Genomic DNA, 21,719 nt, shown 5'->3' with positions numbered 1-21,719 from the left:
TCACTTCTTTCTGGAGGAGAGCATCCCCCACACTCTTCCCATGGCCCCCAGCACCTCCTTGTTCCTCAGGCTGTAGATGATGGGATTGAGCATGGGGGTGAGGATGGTGTAGAAGACAGCCAGGCTTTTATCCTCTGCTGGGGTGCGGAGACTCCTGGGCCGGAGATAAGTGTAGACAAAAGGAGCATAGTAAAAGGTCACGACGGTTAAATGTGTGGAGCACGTGGTGAAGGCCTTTTTCCTCCCCTCTTTTGAGCGCATGTGGAAGACAGCAAAAAGGACCCGTCCATAGGAGGCCATGATGCCAAGGAAAGGAAGGAGGAGAAATATGACTGTGCTCCCAAAAATTGTGTACTCATAGACCCAGGTGTCCATACAGACCAGAGGCAACATGGTGGGGACCTCACAGAAAAAGTGATTGATGACCCTAGACCTGCAGTAAGGAAGATGAAGGGCATAGATGGTGTGTACCAGAGAGTGAATGGAACCCAATATCCAGGTTCCTATGATCATCTTCAAACACATGATTTTACTCATGCGGACAGGGTAGTGGAGGGGGTGGCAGATGGCCACAAAGCGGTCATAGGCCATGGAAGCCAGAAGTAAGCCTTCAGAACATGCGATGGTGACAAAGAAGAACATTTGCACACCACAGCCCAGGAAGGAGATGCTCTTCTGGCCGGAGAGGAAGTTGATGGCCATCTTGGGGACAGTGGTGGAGATGTACATCAGGTCCATGAGGGAGAGCTGGCTGAGGAGAAAGTACATGGGGGTGTGGAGCCGGGGGTCCAAGAAGATGAGGGCAGTCATCCCTGAGTTCCCCAAACAGGCGAGAACAAACACAGAGATGATCAGGAGCAAGAGAAGGAGGCCAGTTTGGTTTTGGGGTAACAGGCCCATTAAAATAAAGTCATTTAAAGTTTGGTTCCATTTCTCCATGAAAATGCACTGCTTTAATTTCTTTGAAATATAAGCAAAATTAAAACTAAGACCTAAACCTGAAAAGACACAGCAAAGAAAAATAAAAATGAATTGACTTCATTTGTGTTTTTTAGAATGAATTATTTTTCCTTCAACACCATTTCCTTGTTCAACTGTATTTAAGACCTGAATAGAATGTTCCTGCCCCAGTTCTCTCTGTAACCATCTCAGCACATCCTGGACACATACATTGTCTTGGAATACAAAGTCTATACAAAGCACAGGAAACCCAGTGAGGTAGCTGGAGCCTTCCTGCATGCTGACTCCAGACAGGAGCTTTCCTAGGACTATGCACCAGGCTCAGCCCCGGAGGAAGCCAGGATCCTGCTTTCCCAGCTCCCCAACTCAGCACTCAGGTTCACCACAGACATGGCCTGTGTTTTAGAAGTGCCCTGTGTGCTTGAGTCTGCATCCTCAGTGACCTCGCCTCCTCCACACCTTTAGTGCCTGCTCTCCCCTCCCCACTGGCACTGCTGCAGCTGAGTAAGCCAGGGTCTTCTCCCAGAGCTGTGCTGCTCACCTCCTAAACAGAAGCTGCTCTGCTGGTCCTAGAAGTGGGTCACCGTCCAAAGCATTGTTCTTAAATGTAAGGGTATTTTATGTTATATAAGATCCAACCTAATTACAATAAGGTATTTGCATAGTCTCTCTTTCCTAAAGAGGTGTCCTTTTTCTGATGGCCTGAAAACCCAAAACAAACACATAGAAATCCATATACATTTTTATTGTCTTCATATAAGCAAATAACATGTTAAAAGTGACAGATTAAATAATGTGCAAAATAGTTTTCACCCTGTTTTTCAGAGCACCAGTTAGAACTAGCATGGTAATGGAAATATAGCATCAGTGTAGATATAGAAATGGAAATATAGCATGGGTGTAGATATGGGAAACACACACACTCAGATATTCTTATTTTTATGGGAATCTTTAGATGCCCCAACTTTGTGAACTGTTCATCATATTACATCATTTCCTATAATTTATCAACAGCTCAAATTCTGTAAATTTAGGCATTAATGTCTTCATTTTAAAAATGGAATTCATTGATGTGAAGAATAACATATTTATACTGAGTTCTTCTGGGTAACAGGCTATGAGCTCATCTACTTCCTATTTTAATCATTTAGTAATGTTTTGGAAAAAGCTTTCCCTCTGTATACGATTCATTCAATTCGTGTTAGCATTGGACTCCTCCAAGAGATCATGCCTGATTCCACATGGGGACCAGGTGAGATCACGGGGACCTCAGGTGATCATTTAATCTTCCTGTCCTGTAGTTGCATTTTTACCTAGTCCAGGCAGGAGGGTGGGTCTTATGCTGAGCCGTCCAACTAGGAAGATTTGGAGCAGTGGTGCCTTACTGACTTGTAGCTTACATGTTTGTAATTATCATCTTCATAGTTAATCATTTAAGAAAAAGAAAACAACAGTTAGGTGTTAATCATTTAGAGTAAAATAAAAATGAGTAAAATTCCCTTCGTAGATAACATCGTTGCTTCTTCTGCCCATGCCATGACTAGGAAATTTATACCTGGAACTTGGACCCTTCATAGCCTCTCTTTTCTCTTTGTATCATTCCTGTCATGGCAAGTTTTTCTATCATTCAGTCTCCTAAATATTCAGAATTGTGTTTTATATTTCTAGTCTATGTGTTTTGACTTCTTTATTTATATAGACTTGGTATGAGATTTTCTACTTTATATGTTTGTGTTCTTCCATCTTAAAAAAATACTGATGACACACCCTGTCCCAGCTATTCCTTCTGATGCTTATTTTGCATTATCAATGTTGAAAAGGAAGGAAAAGATATTAATAATTTGTTGCCATTATTCACATTTAATAATTTAAAATCAACTATCACTTTATAAAACTCTAGTAAGAATGAATAAAACTGTGAGAATTTATCATGAAACTTGGAAAGCATTTTGATAGCTATGAAATTGACAAATACTGATAGTTCAATATTCATGGTCAGGAGCCCAACAGGAGCGTAGAATCACAGCACAAAAGAGGTGGGAACACAGGCTCCTCTGCTTCTAACAACTTTAGGAACAAAAACTCAAGATCTCACACAGAAGATAAAAACACCAGATCCACAGCATGTGACACATTTGTTCCTTCATATTGAGTAATTATTGATGGCAGTGTTCCTGGCTATTGACTTGGTTTAATGGTTAAAATAGACAACATTCCACAGTCTGGAGCTCATATTTAGTGGGTGACACAGACAACAGAGCAGCAGCTCAGATGCATGCTATGAGGTGTGTGGACATTAGTGACAGCAAGAACCATAGAGCAGGAAGGAAGGACAGAGGGACAACTGGGAAGCAGCACTGAGCACCTCTCCAAGGAGGTGCTGCTGGGGTCCTCAGGCTCTGGACCACTCTGCACAGACTGAGGAGCAGGACCAGTCCTGGAGGGAGCCTGCCTGGGTCATCAGGACAGCAGCAGAGACAAGAGGGCCCTAGAAACTCAGGCCCCAGGGCAAGTGTGAAAGGAGGAGAGGACTCAGACTCTGCTCTGGACCAGGTGAGAGGCCAGTGGGTGTGGCATGGGGTCAGGTTCCCCTTCTGGAGCTCACAAAGGAGGCTCTGGTTGAGGAGAGAGCTGAGAGGAGGAGCCCAGGGCAGAGACTGGGCAGTGGGCAATGAGGACAGCTGGGGCTACCCTGGGTTAACAAAGGAACCCAAACATGCCAGGGAACCCTGAGGGACAGGGTGGGACACATTGAATCCTCTGTCTCTGGTCCCCATCTCAGGGGCTATTGCATCATAGGCTCTCAGCAGATCTGTTGATTAACTGAACCAAATATTAGCCTCAGACATAAGTCAGAATATAGACCAAAGTGAGAAAATGTGACTGGTGTTATCAGTCCTTCTTTAGCCTATAGACCCTGAAAAGTATGCATGAGCGTCTCTCAGGGACTTTCTCCACTCCTTTGATTTGTCCAAGTTTAACTTCAGAGGCAGACAGGAGCTAATAGCCCTGGCAGTGCCAAGCCCTGAATACTTAATATGCTATAAGTTTATGCCTTCTTTGGGCCCATCATTTTGAAGAGAGACCTGTGCTTACATTTAGACTATCTACTGTATACACTACAACTCAGAATATTATTAAGAAATTTTGATGGTAGTTTACTAGAATAATTTTTTTTTCTAAATTGAAACTCTCACATTTCAGGCAATGGTTGAGATCAGCTCAGGACATGTACATCTGTGAGTCTAAGCTTCTAGAATCTGGGTCATTGGAATTAGACATGAGGGTCAATTTTCATTGATTACCAGTGACTTACTTAATCAGGCATGGAATTTTATTTCATACCCCAGAATTACATAATACACCTGCTCTTGGCTACTTTATTTCTTGCAGAATAACCTTCTGGTTGCTATAAGGTTAAAGTTTAATCTCTCCCTTCATCATCCTATAAGACACACTGCTCAAATACAGAAAGTGAAGAAATTCTCACTGGAAAGGGCCTAATACATGTAGATGCAGCAAGTGTAGAAAGCTGAGTTTTTCTTGGTAAAGTCACAAGAAATGCACTTTTTTTTTTCTGGTGCTGTGGATTAAACCCAGGGCCTCATACATGTGAGGCAAGCACTCTACCAACTGAGCTATATCCCCAGCCTGTAATGCACACTTTTAGAAGTGTTGTAGATAATCAGCCCAAGACCTATAAGTAAATTTTTCCTGTGAGCCTCAGCTAACTCAGTCCCAACAGTTTCATATGAGAGCTGAGAAGATGGAATTGAATGAACTTTGTGTGTAGCACATAGAGGGGCCTGATTGTGTGTCCATCCCTTCACTTCCTCCCATACATTAAACATTGAGGACACTCAAGCCCAGAGAAATTCATGATTTCAAGGTCACATCACATGGAATTTCAACAGGTTTACATAGCCTCATTTTACATTTAAGTTTACTCATATTCTTTCTGGTTTACTATAGTATTGTGTGTGTGTGTGTGTGTTTGTGTGTGTGTCTGTGTGCAATATAAAGTGTTTCCTCATGAAAGAAAAACCACATCTCTAAAATAAAATAACAACCTGAGTTATCACTAACCCAAATCAACTGAGATCAATAGTATCATCGCAACTCACAATGTCCTGAGTTCTGCAGTTTTTATTGTGGGAGATGTAGTTTTATAACAACAAGATCCCCTCCTGAGAGTCCATTGAACTATTTAAAATATTTAAACCCAAGGCTATGTTCATAGTCAGCCAGGTTAAGCATCTTGGTCCTGCCACTGGGCAGCAGCCCTGAATCTGACCAAGCCTTCCCGAGCAGAGAAACCACAGGCAGCAGGAAGGAACACTCACAACACATTCAGAGCTCACTGCTCCCACCTCTACCACTGTCTTTATGCTCAAATCACAAAGCTCTTCACCTTGTGCAGTGTTCCCTATGATATCGCTTTGCTCACACATCTTCCTTTGCTATTATCTTGTTCAAGTGAAAACAGATAGAAATGTCACACTTACTTCCTTGGGTTATATAAGAGGGATAGGAAAAGCTAATGCATATGATATTCTTCTGTCAATTCTTAGATGTCCTTTTTTCTCCTCTAATTGATCCCAACCCCAAGAAAAGAGAATCCTTGATTTTTTCGCCTGATCAACTCCAGTTTAAGTTCGGACATATCAACCGTCTTTGTACCCAGAATTAATTTCTACAGGGATGCAAGCACTTACTCCAGAATGTGATTGCAGAGCTGTAAAGGATACTAGATAGTGATTTCTGAAATCCCCTCTTTGCGTAAGTTAGAGAACGTAGGATCAAGAAGATGCAGAAATTAATTATGAGTGCTCAGTTGAATAACAGCAATATTAGAAGAAGGGATAATTACCTTTTACTGTCTTGTCAGTTCCCAAAGGAAAATTGGCATTCATGACTAAACTAAATTATGCTATGAACAAATACCCTGATTTGGCTAAAGTGAAAAGTTGACACACAGGTCCTGTGATAATAATAGGATTTGGGCTCAGAGACAATCTAGACTGCCAACTTTACCCCCGACTGGGAAACTAAGCTGGGAAATTACATAAGACTAACTGAAGAACTATCTGAAAGAGTAATAAGACTAACAAGACTGCCAAGTGTCTTTTGCAGGGGTGGAAATTAATGAAAATGAGGATTTCTTATTATCTTATAAAACCTCAGATTTGGGAACCATGTAAGTGCACATTTCATGTTATCTCAGGCATTTATCTGTGACATGGAGTTTCCTGTGATAGGAAGTGATGGCAGAATATTGTTTAATGAGATAGGACTTTGTAAACACATTACCCATGTAATGGAACTATCCCCGCTTTAAATCTCATTAGTGGATCAGTTGTAAAGAGATATTTTACCATTGCTGTTCATCTTTGTGGATACATTATCTCCCCCGCCCCTTGCTCAGGGTGGTTCCCATTGCATATGCCTGCAGAACTGCCAGCTAAACTCCACCTCCACCCTGCAGCCAGTCAAGTCCATTTGGCAGGATGAAACGTTTCTGGAGAGGACTGCAAGCCACGGTGACAGGTCTGAGCTCAGTTTGATGGACACAACTCTCCGTTTTTCCCTTTGGATGTCACTATGTGTTCTTAATCTCCAAATCTAGCAATGCTTGCCTTGACCAAGCTCCAACAGCCTTCTACATTCCTTTAACTCAGCTTAGAAAAGAAAAATGTTATTAGGAAAACACCATCAGTCAAAAGTCAGATCTCTTGCACTAAGTCACTGGTCTCCTTCACTCTGGGCCCAGGTATGCAGCCTTGTTTCCACTGACAGAGCAGGAAGTGTCCCTTCTCTAGACTACCCTCTCCTGTTTTGGCAGGGAGCTCATTTCTTCTTTTCACCTCTCCTTTGTGGGCTCCTATCAGCTCAGTTGTCCTCAGAAGCCTCAGAAGCACCAAATATGAACTTTTCAGAGGACACAGGAGAAGTCACCAGGGTTAATCAGGACAAGGTCCCCACCACACACTGAATCTGCAGGCCTCATGATCTGAGCTTCCCGGGTTCCAGGGTCATGAGCAATGGACTGTGTCACTTATAAGTTAGTTTAAAACATCCTGTTAAAGCAGATTGAGGTACAGTTTCTTCTGTTCTTGTCAGTTGTTCTCCTTTGGAAAGGACCTAAGAAATACTGAGTAAATTAAGCGGAGGTGTTTAGTGCAGGCCCTATCCTCATTCCGGACAGTGAATAGTAAAAGGAACCAGGAACGTGGTCCACTCTGAAACAACCATGCCTTGGTGAACTCGGGCATCACTCTGAACATCGTTTGCTGGGGAGCCAACCTGGGGCATTGTGCCCTGCAATGTCAGTGATGGACTCACTCAAGCCCCTCTTGCTTATAGTGCCTATTTGTGTATTTTAACATGCACACAAAGAAAAGCAATCTGATAAGACTGATCTAAGATAGTCCTGAGATACCAGAAGGGGAAATAATTAATATCACAAACAACTGCTTCACAAACTGCCCAGCAGTTTGTCTTCACGACTACATTTGTTGTTCTCAGCAGGTTTTGATGGAACTGAAAAATGTGACCTTAAGACTAATTTTATGAAGCAGCTGCTAGACTTAACTTTCAGAGCTTGCCTGCTCCCATGATGACTCAGGAACATTCCTCTTCCTAATGAGCCTCCTCCTTTCCCCCTTTTTCCAGACATAGCGTAGTCCCTCCAACCTGTGCACAGTGCCCTGTATTACGAACCTATTCTTCAATCCCAGAGAAAAAGCCTTGTTTGAAGGTCCATCTCTTTTTTTGTTTGTGTGATTGATTGATTCACAATCAATCAAATTGATTGATTGATTGAATGCCTTTCCTTCAAAGATCAGAGATAGTGTAACTTTTCATGCTAAGAACTCTTTATTACCAGCAAATATGGAAAACTTTAAGGCACTCAGAAATGACTCTGAAATTCTTCACCTGTAGGTCCTCTGGAGTGAGAGAATACTTTAGTCATGCCCACTGCCATGTGATGCACACAGAGGCTCTCCTTCCCCTTCAATTCCTGACAGAGGTCCTGAACTTTGGAGATACCAGCCCCATGTGGCAGTGGACACTTGAAATGCATTTTCTGTCCATTGCTCTGTGCCATGAATTTAAAATGCACACACGGGTTGATGACTTAGAATGACAACAATAAAAGTGATATTTTCATAATAAATTCACAGAAATGAAAACATGTAAATATCAGTACAAGTTTTATTACATTAATAATACTATTGGAACAAACAATGTGTTATAATAACAAACTATAAATACCAGAATTAATTACAACAGTTAATTTTAACATTACTTATGTTTTCAACTAATTAATATATTAACAATCCTTACAAATGGTTATATGTGATGATCATTTTATTGTAAATTAATTTCACATTGAAGTGTGTCCAACAAAAGCTATGACTCTATATCTTACAGTTAGCTTGGTCATTGCAGCTCTAGGGCTTAGTCTGAATGGAAGGAGGAAATATTGAGGAGCAGGGACAGCCATGCTCATTTCTTCCTAGAGGAGAACATCCCCCACACTCTTCTCATGGCCCCCAGCACCTCCTTGTTCCTCAGGCTGTAGATGATGGGATTGAGCATGGGGGTGAGGATGGTGTAGAAGACAGCCATGTTCTTATCCTCTTCGGGTGAGCGGAGACTCTTGGGCTGGAGATAAGTGAAGGCAAAAGGAGCATAGTAAAATATTACCACAGTTAGATGTGTGGAGCACGTGGTGAAGGCCTTTTTCCTTCCCTCTTTTGAGCGCATGTGGAAGACAGCAAAAAGGACCGGTCCATAGGAGGCCATGATGCCAAGGAAAGGGAGGAGGAGAAATATGACTGTACTAAAAAAAATCATGTACTCGTAGACTGAGGTGTCTGCACAGGCTAAAGGCACCATGGCTGTAATGTCACAGTAGAAGTGATTGATGGCCCTAGACCTGCAGTAAGGAAGATGAAGGGTGTAGGTGGTGTGTGACACAGAGTTGATGGAGCCCAGTGTCCAGGACCCCAGGATCATCTTCACACATACCCTTTTACTCATGCAGACAGGGTAGTGGAGGGGGTGGCAGATGGCCACAAAGCAGTCATAGGCCATGGAGGCCAGAAGTAAGCCTTCAGAACATGCCATGGTGGCAAAGAAAAAGATCTGCATGACACACCCCAGGAAGGAGATGCTCATCTGGCCAGAGAGGAAGTTGATGGCCATCTTGGGGACAGTGGAGGAGATGTACATCAGGTCCACAAGGGAGAGCTGGCTGAGGAGAAAGTACATGGGGGTGTGGAGCCGTGGGTCCAAGAAGATGAGGGCAGTCATCCCTGAGTTCCCCAAACAGGCGAGAACAAACACAGAGATGATCAGGAGCAAGAGAAGTAGGCCTTTATGATTTGGGGGTAACAACCCCAACAAAATAAATTCATTTGAAGTTTGGTTCCATTTCTCCATGAAATTGTACTGCATTACTTTCCTTGAAAGAAAAACAAAAGTAGACACTAATGACTAAACATTAAATAAAGCATAAAAGTGGAATAAAAAGGCATTGTTTTATTAGTGTTTTTTAAAATGAATTATTTTTTCTTCAATACCTTAGCCTTTTTTCAATTGCTTTTAAGACTTGATTTCCATGTTCCTGCCCAGTTCTCTCAGATAATCACCTCAGAAGTAGTAGACAGATGTAAGGTCTTAAGATATAAACTCGAGTACCACTTGTGTCAAACCCAGTGAGGTAGCTGGAGCCTTCCTGCCTGCTGACTCCCAGGACTATGCACCAGGCTCAGCCCTGGAGGAAGCCAGGATCCTGCTTTCCCAGCTCCCCAACTCAGCACTCAGGTTCACCACAGACATGGCCTGTGGGGCGCAGAAGTGCCCTGTGTGCTTGAGTCTGCATCCTCAGTGACCTCGCCTCCTCCACACCTTTAGTGCCTGCTCTCCCCTCCCCACTGGCACTGCTGCAGCTGAGTAAGCCAGGGTCTTCTCCCAGAGCTGTGCTGCTCACCTCCTAAACAGAAGCTGCCTGCTGGCCCTAAAAGTGGGCCACCATTCAAAAACATTCTTCTGGAACACTAAGGTATTATAGACATTATGTAATATCATTAATAACATACAGGTATTATATAATATCCATGCTAATGATAATGTGCTCTTTGGCCAGTCTCTCATTCCCAGTGAGGTTTTCATTTTTGAATCCCCACAATCTCAAAATCAAACACATAGATATTCATACACATTTTTTTTTCTTTTTTTCATAGAAACAAATTGCACATGAATAAGATGAAATATTATGCAAGGTTTTCACCCTATCTTTCCCAGCAGCCATCTAGAACTAGTGTGATAATGGACATGTAACATAAGTTTGAAAAACAGAATCATACACTCAGATATTCTTTCTGTTTTTAGGTGAATCTTTGAGATGTCCTACCTTCATTCACAGTACTTCATTCATCACAATCTGTGTACTCCCAGTTCTATAAATTTAAGTCTTAATGTCTTCATTTTCCATAAATTACCAGTAAAATTCAGTGATGGGCATAATAGTGTTTTCACATAAAATTTTGCTCAGGATCAGATTTCGAGTCTGTGTGCCTACTTCATGTTTGTAATTGCATACTAGGGGTTTATTAAATGCTTTACCATGAGTACAAGAGTCATTTGATCAGTTTATATAAATATTGCTCTCCTCCATACTCCAGGCTCGGTCAGGCTAGGTCAGGCCTAATTCCATACTCCAGGCTAGGTCAGGCATGTAGACCTTGGAGAGAATGTTCATTTCCCTTCCTGTCCAGTGGTTTAGTTTCACTAGGTGTAGGCAGGAGGTGACTCTGCTGCTGAGCTGTTCACCTAGGAGGGAACATGACCAGAGGTGGCTTCCAGACTATAGTTTAGTCAGGTGTGTTTTTGCCCCGTTCAGAGGAACTTATTTAAGTAAAGCAACATAAATTAGATGTCAACATTCACAGTAAAGAAATCAAAATCAGAAATTAATGATTAACTTTACATCCTAGATAATTTTTTTTCTGACTTAATATGCCCAGGCCTGTAATTGGGAACTTATATCTGTCATTCAGCTCTTTGTAGCATCCTTTCCAATTTAAGTCATCTCAATTCTGGCAATTTGTTTTTCATTCTCCCAAGTACACTGTGATTGCATCATTTCTTAAGTTCCCAACATATGTGATTTCCATCTTCTCTCATCTTGTGTCCGTATGGGATTTTCTACTTTATATATTTGTGCTCTTCCGACTGAAATGCTGATGTCCCATCCTGTAACAGATATCCACTGGGTAACCAGATTGTGTAACTAATTTTTCATAAAAAAACAATTATTAATTCTTTGTTATAAAAACTCACATTTAGTAACAAAACAATTATTGCTTCATATAACTGTGGTAATCATGAAAAAAAACTATGCAAGAGAGCTTATCATAAAAAGTAGCAATGCATTGTTAGAACTAGCTAGTTGACAAAATATGACAGTGAAAACCTTCATGGAGAGGACTATAGTAGAACCACAAGGTCACCGGGTAGCAGGAGAGGTGGGGTCCCAGGCAGCTGTGTGCTGAATGACTTAGAGATAAAAACCTATGACATCATAGGAAAAGACAACTGCAAGGCGTCTTCACAATGTATCCATTCCTTCAAATTAAGTTTCCATTTGGGGGCACTGCTGCTGCATATTGTCTTGCTCTAGTGGTTAAAATACACAACATTACACACTCTGGAGCTCATATTTAGTGGGTGACACAAACAACAGAGCAGCAGCTCAGATACATGCTGTGAGCCGTGTGGAAAAATTAGTGACAGCAAGAACCATAGAGCAGGGAGGAAGGACAGAGGGACAGCTGGGCAGCAGCACTGAGCACCACTCCAAGGAGGTGCTGCTGGATCCCTCAGGCTCTGGACCACTCTGCAGACTGAGGAGCAGGACCAGCCCTGGGGGAGCCTGCCTGGCTCATCAGGGCAGCAGCAAGGACAAGAGGGCTCGGGAAGCTCAGGCCCCAAGGCAAATGTATAGGGAGGAGTGAGGACTCAGACTCTGCTCTGGACCAGGTGAGAGGCCAGTGGGTGTGGCATGGGGTCAGGTCCCCTTCTGGAGCTCACACAGGAGGCTCTGGTTGAGGAGAGAGCTGAGAGGAGGAGCCCAGGGCAGAGACTGGGCAGTGGGCAATGAGGACAGCTGGGGCTATCCTGGGTTTAGCAAAGGAAGCCAAGCATGCCAGGGACCCCTGAGGCCTGGGCACATCAGCACAGCTGGGTGCTGCTTAGGGACAGTGTGGGACCCACTGAGTCCTCTGTGTCTATCTCTTGCACCAGGGGCTATTGCATAGTAGGCTCTTAGCAAATCTGCTGATCAACTGAACCAAATAATAGCCTGAGGATTAAATTTGTAAAATATTTCAAACTAACAAAATGTGACTAGATCATTTTATAAATCAGTTTTGGGCATCCATACCCTAGAAATAATGGCATGGCAGAGTCTTGAGTTTCTTTCCTAAATCCTTTGTTTATTTTGATTTAAATTGAGAGAAAGGAAGGTGCCAACAGTCTGGTAGGACCAATCCCTGAACACACTCTTGCTTTAAGTTTATGTCTTCCAAGGGCTAGTCATTTTAAAGATAGGCTATATTTATATTAGATTCTTTGTTGCATAGATTAGAGTTCAGAGTATCATAAAATAGATTGATGTTAGTTACCAGAAAAACTATTTTTTCCCTAAATTGAAAATATTTATGTTGTCAAGTATGAAGGAAAAGAGTTCCATCAGGATCACATAATTCACTTTGGATTTCAATTTTTTAGGATCTGGGGCTTTGGAGTTAGACATTCATTCTTTATTGGATTGAGGTGTTATTTTTTTGCAACAGAATTACATGAAACACAACCTTCTTGGTTACAATATAACTTGGAGAATACAGTTCCTTGGATTTCAAGGTGGGTCTAAGATGAGAGTCTCCCTTGACCATCTTACAAAGCACATGGTTCAAGTATATAGTTTAACGACCCTCATTTCACCAGGACATATAGTGTAACAAGTGTAGGACTTTGGTTTATCTTCCAAGTATTAAGAGTAATGCAGTTTTTAAAACATTGCAGCCAATCATCAATGAGCAAGACTAATGAGCAAGCTGCCTGAACTTAACTCATTTCCAGCATCCCCAGGTGGGAGCTGTGAAGGGAGTAAGCAAGCTCTGTGTGTTCGGCACACAGTAGGGCCTTAAGCTGTGTCCATCTTCCCTTTTCCTTTCATACCTCAAACATGGAGGAAACTCATGCCCAGAGGCATTGACTGTCTCAATTATGGTCAACCCCCCTGAGAGAAGCACATTGTTGAATTTTAACAAGTACCCATCACCTACATTTAAGTTGAAGTTTAACCTTAGCTTTTCCAATTTGCTGAGGAACTGCCCATCCTTTTACACAGAAAGTGTATCCTGACCCTAGAAAAAAACAAGCCTCCAGAATGTCCCCCTTAGATAAACCTAACCCACACTTAACTTGGTTCAATAATATCACGGGTCTTACCTTGTCTGAGGTTCTGAGTTTTTATTTGAGAGGAGTAATTTTATAATTATGACATTCATTGCTGAAAGTTCATTGAGTTCCTTAAAATATTAAAACCCAAGCCATGTTCCAGACTTCCAGGCTAAGCAACTAGGTCCTGCCTCTGAGCAGCAGCCCTGGCACAAGAAGACAAAGGCACCAACTAGGAAGGAATCCTTAGAACACATTCAGCGCTGACCACCCCCACCGATAGGACTCCCTTAGGCTGAATCACAGAGCCTTTCATCCTTGTGCAATGTCCCCTATGTTACCACTTTGCTCAAACACCCTCCTTTGCTATTACCTTGTTCAAGTGAGAACAAAGAGACCTGTCATACTTCCTTCCTCAGGTTCCACAGGGGGAGAGAAGGACAGCTGCTCCACCTGGTGTGCAGAGCCTTCCTTCAGGAGCTTTATACGTCCTCCCTCCCCTCTAATTGGTCCCCAATGTCCATGCCCACAGGGACAGAAGCCTCAGCAATCACCTGACTTTGCTGACTTGGAGATGAAATCAGCTCAAGTTCAGAGCAAATCCACCAACCTGCTCAGCTCTGCCTCTGTCACCTGCTGCCCAAAACTAGCCTCAGGAGGAAAGAACCAGTTATCCCAGAACATGTTTGGAGGGCTGTAAGGGGTGATATGCAGAGATTACTGAAACCTCTTGTTGTGTACGTTAGAGGATCAACAATATGCAGGAATCACATGAACCTTCAGCTGACCAGGAGCAATCCCTTCTATAGTCAGTTTCCAGAGCAAATTGTTGTTTGTGACTAACGTTTTTTTCAGGGAATGAAACAAGCAGTTAAAGTGTTTGTGATCGATTTAAATAATGCTATCACAAAATACTTTCTTCTATTTGAGGAGAGGTAGGTAAGTGATTCATGAAAATACTAATGCAGTCAGACATTCTACTAAGGTGAAAAGTTGACTCAAAGGTCTCATGATGCAATGAGGATTTAGACTTGGAAAGATGAGTCTAGCCTGCCACATCCACCACTGATTGGGAGACTGAGTTGGATTTTTTTAAGACAATGGTTTGTTGCCAAATTCTTTTAAAATAATGACTAATAGCATCTGGAAATTAAGTGGAAGTATGTATGCCAAGTGCTCAAAAAGTATCAGTTGCAGAGATAGGATGAATAGATATGAGAATCTCTTATTATCTTGTTCACTTCACACATTGTCAAAAGAGAGAAATGCACATTTCAAGGTAGTTTTGATACTTACCTGTTGGAATAACTTTCAGTCTCAGCTAGCAGGTACTAGCAGCTCAGAATTGCCTGAAATATCCACCTTCCTTCAGGCCTGACAGGAGGACCTGCAGAATGGGGTGAAACCACATCCTCAGCACTTGTGGTTTGCATTCCCAAACTGCCCAGCCAGGAAACTGAGAGTCAGGGGCTTCAGGGCATGAAACCCCTGACTCAGTAAGGGCTAAAGACCCTTACAGATTGCTTTCTGCCACTACAGGAATATTTAGAGTTTCCTCACGGTGCAGTTACATTAGGCAGAAGATGATTGGCTTGTGGATATTGTCTTGCTTATGTATGATTGACAGGCACGCCCCACTCAAACCCTATAACAGTTGTGTGCATTCCAAAAATAAACTGAGCTACTGGATGACAACCTGAGGTGGGTCTCCAGCCAGTTCTCTCACCAGGTCCCAGAGTCTGTGTGTTGATTCTGCATCTCTAACCACTGTGACAAGGCAGCTGAGTGACCACCGACCACGAAGGGACTTAGAAACGCATTCACTTACCTGTGACATAGAGCCTTTTATCTGAGGAAGAAATTATAGAATATCATTTAACTTAATAAGATTGGATTCAATACATAGTTGCGACCCATATGATGGAAGTATCATGAAGTGCTAATCTTAACAAATGATTCCATTGCTTTAAATCTCAGGAGTGGATCAGTTATAAACATAGGAGAGCTCTTGTCGTTTCCGCTTATCTTTTGTGGATGCCTTCTGTTTCCCCCGTGTGCGGGTTCTTCTGCTGTAGACCTACAGAACTCCTAGGCCTGGTACCTGCACAGTCCATGGGGAACCAGGGAGTGGAGCTGGAGAAGAGTGCCATCCAGGGTGATGGATCTTGGCTCACATTTATGAACACAGGTCCCACACTGACCCCTTTGGCTTGTCACAGTATGTTCTTCCTCCCTAAAACTTAGGAGGGCATTCCCTGTCTGAATGCCAGAGTCCTTCCACATTCTTGACTCACTCCTTGTGGAAAAGAATTAGTGTGTTCACAGTACCTGGTCATCCAGCGTTGATGCCTCCTTCCACTGAACTTGGCCTCATGCACTCTGCACCCACATGCTCAGCCTCCTGTCCAGGGACAGTGCAGGAAGCAGCTGTGCTTGAGCAATTCCACCCCTCTGCCTTTGTTCTGCACTTCATCTCCTAGTTCTAGTTTTCTCTCAGCTGCATCTTTAAAAAAAATTGCAACATAATGTTTTTAGCCCAATGGTGGGTTTATGGAATTCAATAATGCTCTTTAAACCTACAAAAAAAATTGAAGGAGCTGACCTGACATTGAGTTTCTTTTTCTGTCTGTAGAGATGGAAGTTGTTCATTTTTAAGGTAGAGTAATGGCGGAAATGATGGAGAAGGGTTTTCAAGGATGGTGATCAAGAGGGCACCCAGGGTGAAAGAGACGGCTCCAGGGTGGTGTCTCCAGGACCAGAGGACCTTGTGTACGTGGATAGATCATGTCCACTTCATGTTCAAGGGAAGGTGGGTTGCCAAGGTGAAGAGGCCCCTGGGAGGACTTTGCCAGAGAAAGCTGGTGTGATGGGCACTCCTCAAGAGCACGTCAGGCTGACTTTGGAAGACTAGGAGGCCAGGAGAAGGGTATACACCAGTGACCACTGTGGATAATGACAAATGGCTACTAAGGGGTTTGGGAACAGCTAGGTGAGAATAGTGACTTTGGGGAATGGGTATATATAAATAGATCCTTTTGGAATGTTATTATGTTTTTAGCACATTTATATACTGATTTGAGTACAAAAAGTTTGTTCTGGTCCCAAAAGAGCTGCAGATATTTACACTCTCCAGGGCATTCCAGCAGTCCTTCCAGTCCCTTGCTGTATACTCCATGGGTCCTTTAGAAGTGGCTGTGGTGGTTTAGACAGAGTCAGTGCAGGAGCTCATCAGCAAGAGGTTGGCCTCACCAGGGCTAATTTGTTATTATTATTGAGACCTAATATTGATTCATCTTTCTGGGGTCCCACAAAATAATTGATACTTTTTATAGTATGTTATAGAAAAATATAAGTGCTGCAGTAAGCACTTCCAGCTCCTCAGACATTAATCATTTCTGTGTGTTGGGAATTTTCACAGGCTTCCAGCTATTTTAGAATATATTATGGATGACAGTAGCCAACATATGATATTTGTCTTTCTGTGACTGTTTTACGTCACTTAATAACTATGAGTGCTATCTAATGTTGCTGCAAATGACAGGGTTTCACTCTTTAATATTCCGTTTCGAATGGGTACATTTCTTCACCCACGTGTCTCTTGCTGGGAACCTTGGTGGGTTCCATCTCATGGCTCCTGTGCATAGAACTGCAATGTCCATGGAGGGCATGCCTGTCTTGGACAGAATCACTTTATTTCCCCTGGACATATACCCAGTGATAGGACTGCTGGATCCTGGGAGAGTTCTATTTTTAGTTTCCTAAGAACCCACAAACTGTTTTCCATAATGGCTATGCTAATTTATATCTCCACCAACAGTGAATAAGATATCACCTTTTCCATAGCCTCATGATTATTTGTATTTTTATTTATTCATATATTTTTGCTTTTTTATTATAGCCTTTCTAACATGAGTGAGATGATTTTAATGATTTAAATGATTTAAATGCAGTTTAAATTTGCATTTTCTTCATGACATTTTGACCACTTTTTACAGACTTTGCCATTCCCACGTCATTGAGAGTGTCTATTCAGATCTTTACCCATTTACCAATAGTTACTTTTTCCTTCAGGACTGATTTAGTTACTATCTGATCTCCCAAAAAGGTAAACCAAAGCTTAGCCTTCGACGTGGCCTCCTTCAGAGAAGCTGAGCAGCCTCCTGGAGGCAGGCTGATTGTCTGGAATCTTCCAAGCCTCAGAGGGTGTCAGTCAGTTCTCCAGCACATGGACATAGGTTCATCTTCTGGGTTTGGCAGCCTGTGTGATTGCTTCAGTGGGCAGAAGCCCTTCCAGGAGTTTGCACTGTCTGTCATTCCTGGATGGACAAAGTTATACATGGGTTCCTCTAGTGTGTGACTCTGGCCAACAGGCAGATCTTGTGGGAAGCGAAGTGGGCAGAGAACTCCTTCCCATTGGAATCCCATGAAAATAGAAGAGAGATCAGTGGTGTAAAGGAAGGGATTGACGGGGAGACAGGAAGGATGGGATAAGGGAAGAACAGTGGGATAAATCTGTGCAAATTTCCTATGTGCACACATGAATGTTCCACAGTGAACCTCACCTTCACTTATATCCATAGTATACAACATTGCTAAAAAGTTTATAATAAATAGAAGAGAACCAGTTCAGTAGCAGAAAGAGAACAGGACTAGGGAGGAGGGGAATAAAGAGGGAGGTACTAGACACTGAACTGGAGTGGATTTTATTCATATCGTGTGTCAAAGGAGCCCCAACGCTGTGCATGATCACGACGATGCCCTAATACAACACTCAATAGATAATTGTGTGTACGTGGAGGGTTCAAGTCCTCCCTCTGCTCCTTCCACCGTCTACTTGTCCAGCTTTATTCCACAACCACACTGTTTTGATTATTTAGCTGATGGAAATTTTTAAATCAAGAAGTGTCAGTCTTGAAATTTTATTTTAAAAAAAGAAAATTAAGGGCTGAGGATGTGGCTCAAGTGGTAGCATGCTTGCCTGGCATGCGTGGGGTGCTGGGTTCGAACCTCAGCACCACATAAAAAAAATAAAATGAAGATATTGTGTCCATCGAAAACTGAAAAATAAATATTAAAAAATTCTCTCTCTCTCTCTCTCTCTCTCTCTCCTTCTTTAAAAAAAAAAAAATGCCGCAGTCTGGCTGGGCACAATCAGGAGCCACTTGTCAAAAGAAACTAACTTTATTTTTAGAACCACACACGCCAAACAAAACAGCCTCTCAGGAAAAACCCTCAGAGCCTCAACTGCCACCACTGGCTTTCCACAAGCCTCTCTCTCCCACCCAAGCTTCTCTCCACCTCCCACAATCCTCCTGCTCTTGAGGCCGATTGGCTGGGTCACGTGGGCGGAGCCAAAAAAGTCCCCCAATGAGCAGCTCCGTGGTCTGAAAGGGCAGGGAAACAGCCCAATGAGCATCACCGCAGAGGAGCCAATCAGCTAGATGTTGCTGGGGCCGAGGAGCCAATCAGCTAGATGTTGCTGGGGCCGCTGTGAGCCAATCATCAGCCAGCAGCTTAATTGAGATTGTGTTTGCTGTTCAGAATCCCTGCACATTTCATATAAATTTTATGATGCGATTTCTATTTCGGTGGGGGGGGGGTAGATTTTAATTGGTATTGCCTTGTGACTTTAGGTAACTTGTGTATTGTGACACGGTGTTAAGCCTTCCAGACCATGATTGCAGCTCTATTTCTATCTAGTTGTCTTCTTTAATTGGATTCATCAACTCTCGACCATCATCAATGTTTAAGCCTTTTGTCTCTGTAGTTAAGTTTACTTCTAAATGCTTTATTTCTTTTAATTGCTTTTGTGAATAGAAATATTCTAACAAAAACATTTTCAGAGTCATTTTTGGTTTATAGTAATACAACATGTAATCATTATTAATTTTGGATGCTGAGACTTTGAAATTTTCACTTTTTTTCTTTTCATCTCTCTTTTTCATTGGTACTAGGGATTGAACTCAGGGCCACCTGACCACTGAGCCACATCCCCAGCCTTATTGTGTATTTTATTCAGAGACAGGGACTCACTGAGCTGCTTAGCACCTCACTTTTGCTGAGACTGGCTTTGAACTCATGATCCTCCTGCGTTAGCCTCTGAGCTGCTGGGATTACAGATGGTTGTCCTCCTCCTCCATCTTTTCTTTATTTCTTTTTTTTTTTTGATACTGAGAATTAAACCCAGGGGTGTTTGGCCACTAAGATACAATCCCAGCCCCTTGCATATTTTATTTTAATACAGGTTGTCACTCAGTTGCTTAAGGTCTCACTAATTTTCTGAGGCTGCCCTTGAACTTTCGATCCTCCTGCCTCAGCCTCCTGAGTCACTGGGATCTTTGTTGGGCAAACTCTCCTGGTCATTTATTATCTCTAACAGTTTTCTGAGTGTGGAATCATGAGGTTTCCCGTGTATGTTATGATGTCATATAAAAATAACAATGGTGTTATTTTTTTCCCAAAATAGGATAATTGTATTTAATTCTTCTTGTGTGACTTTTGAGGCTCCACCTCCAATTGCACATTGAATGGAGCCCGGGAAAGCGAGTGTATTCACCCTGTTCTACATAATGCACAAGATTTTAACCTTTCACTGTGTACAAAGATGTCGCTCTGAGTTAAATTCTCAACATGATTTCACATTAAGATTTAGCTCAAATAATGCATGGACATGATCAGCAATGCACAGGACAAAGTGTCTTCCCAACACCAGGCAATGACATCAAATAGTTCTACATTTTTCTCCATATTTGCCCACTTGTTCTCAAGTCACATGCTTTTCTTCTTCGAATCCCACAGCCACGCACCAACTCCTGGCTCAGATCTTGGCCCGAGGCTGGGAACTGGCTCCAGGCCACATCACCCTCAGCATGGTGCTCACAATCCTCCCAGACTCTCACGGGGCTGTGTCCCTCCCGATGGCTCAGGGGAGGGTGGACTCCAGGCTTCTCATTGTCAACACTAGTGCTCTCTCCAACACTTTAGGATCTCGTTCCCAAAGAGAGTTTCTCATGAAAATTCTTTCAATAAAACATTCCTCATTCATTGTGTGATGTTTTCATGCTGCTTTCAGACAATAGCACAGATATTTAATTTCTGAGAATTTTTCTTTCACAATATGAAACTTATTATTATTTCATTATAAACATTTCTAGGAAAGCCCACAAGCATACATCAGTTCTCTTTTTTTCCTCCCCTAGATTTTCTACCTTTTCTAAATGTCAGTCCTCTAGTATTATTGCTTCTGTTTTGTTTTCCTTCTGGGAGATTTTAACAAGTTTGTCTTTTAACTTTTTTCTTCTTCATTTCTCAATCAGTATAATTTGCTTTCCAACAGAATTTTATCATTCTCTTCCTCTTATAAAACTTGAGGAGAGGATACGTGTGTCCTTTCAATAATATCTTGAAATATGTCTGAAATTTTGAACTTTTATTTAAAATGATCATTCTCTTGCTTATTCTTCAAATCACTTTCAACTTAACATATATGCATATATGTGAGTTTTTGTGTCTTAGTGCAAGTTTCCACTGTGTGGACTTATTGCTTCCTGATGTTAGATTTCCTCATAAATTCAGTGACTTTGGCTGTAAGATAATAGAGAAGCATAAAAACTTTATGCTTTGGGGGAATGTTTTGCAAATTGTCCAATTTTCATCTTTTATCAGGAGCAGAACTCCCTACGCATCTCTGCAGAGATTCTCTGGATACTATCTCCTCTTTCACAGGCACCTGACCACTCCTCTATCAAGAGTCCTCCTCCATGCTCAGCATACTCCATTTACATGGCACATGGACCCTGCTACTCCTGGATCAGGCCATGTCTGTCAGACGAGATGTCCCATTGCTCCATGTGATGGTTTAGATGTGACGTGTTTCCCAAAAGCTCAAGTGTGAGGCAATGTAAGAGGATGTAGAGGTGCAACGATTGGGTTGTGAGCCGCTTAGCCTACTGGGTGCATTTATCCACTGAGGGATGACTTGGTGGCAACTGTTGGCAGGCAGGGTGTGGTTGAAGAAGGTGGGTCCATAGAGGTGTGCCTTTGGGGATTTTATTTTGCTTTTGTTGAGCAGAGTAGTCTCTCTCTGCTTCCTGTGGCCATGTACCCTATCCTTCTGCAGCCCTGAGGAATGGAGTCGGCCATCTATGGACTGAGACCTCTGAGAATGTGACCCCCAAATAAATTATTCCTCCTTGAAATTGTTCTTGTCAAGTCTTTTGATCATAGCAACAAAAAAGCTGACTGGTATACTATGTATCAAACATCTATTCAAGTGGATTAGAGAAAGT

The 21,719-nt window shown here is 42.4% G+C and overlaps 2 protein-coding genes and 1 long non-coding RNA gene across 3 annotated transcripts; 1 reads left to right on the top strand and 2 right to left on the bottom strand.

Moving 5' to 3' along the window:
* LOC124093778 (olfactory receptor 2L13-like) lies at positions 1 to 939 on the bottom strand. Its single transcript, XM_046446338.1, has one exon. It carries the CDS (start codon positions 937 to 939, stop codon positions 1 to 3), a length of 939 nt encoding a protein of 312 aa, XP_046302294.1.
* A 2,239-nt stretch (positions 940 to 3,178) lies between these two features.
* Positions 3,179 to 21,629, top strand: LOC131423145 (uncharacterized). The gene is made up of 2 exons (XR_006852044.2): positions 3,179 to 3,513; positions 21,097 to 21,629. It is a non-coding gene; the product is annotated as an uncharacterized LOC131423145 (long non-coding RNA).
* Positions 8,005 to 13,886, bottom strand: LOC131424237 (olfactory receptor 2L13-like). Its single transcript, XM_058579902.1, has 2 exons — positions 13,805 to 13,886; positions 8,005 to 9,430 (listed from the first exon to the last, which is right to left on the bottom strand). Exon 2 carries the CDS (start codon positions 9,421 to 9,423, stop codon positions 8,470 to 8,472), a length of 954 nt encoding a protein of 317 aa, XP_058435885.1. The 5' UTR covers positions 9,424 to 9,430; positions 13,805 to 13,886; the 3' UTR covers positions 8,005 to 8,469.
* Positions 21,630 to 21,719: the final 90 nt, after the last annotated feature.

This window comes from Marmota monax, unplaced genomic scaffold (assembly GCF_021218885.2).
Source record: "Marmota monax isolate L192 unplaced genomic scaffold, Marmota_monax_Labrador192_F-V1.1 WCK01_AAM20220418_F8-fsc00444, whole genome shotgun sequence".
NCBI lineage: Eukaryota > Metazoa > Chordata > Mammalia > Rodentia > Sciuridae > Marmota > Marmota monax.
Note: the sequence above shows the minus strand (reverse complement) of the source record. Positions and strands in the feature narration are given on the sequence as shown.

What these genes read in the sequence shown, in the direction of transcription:
- LOC124093778 (XM_046446338.1), bottom strand. Translation starts at nt 939, where the DNA reads ATGGAGAAATGGAACCAAACTTTAAATGACTTTATTTTAATGGGCCTG.
- LOC131424237 (XM_058579902.1), bottom strand. Translation starts at nt 9,423, where the DNA reads ATGCAGTACAATTTCATGGAGAAATGGAACCAAACTTCAAATGAATTT.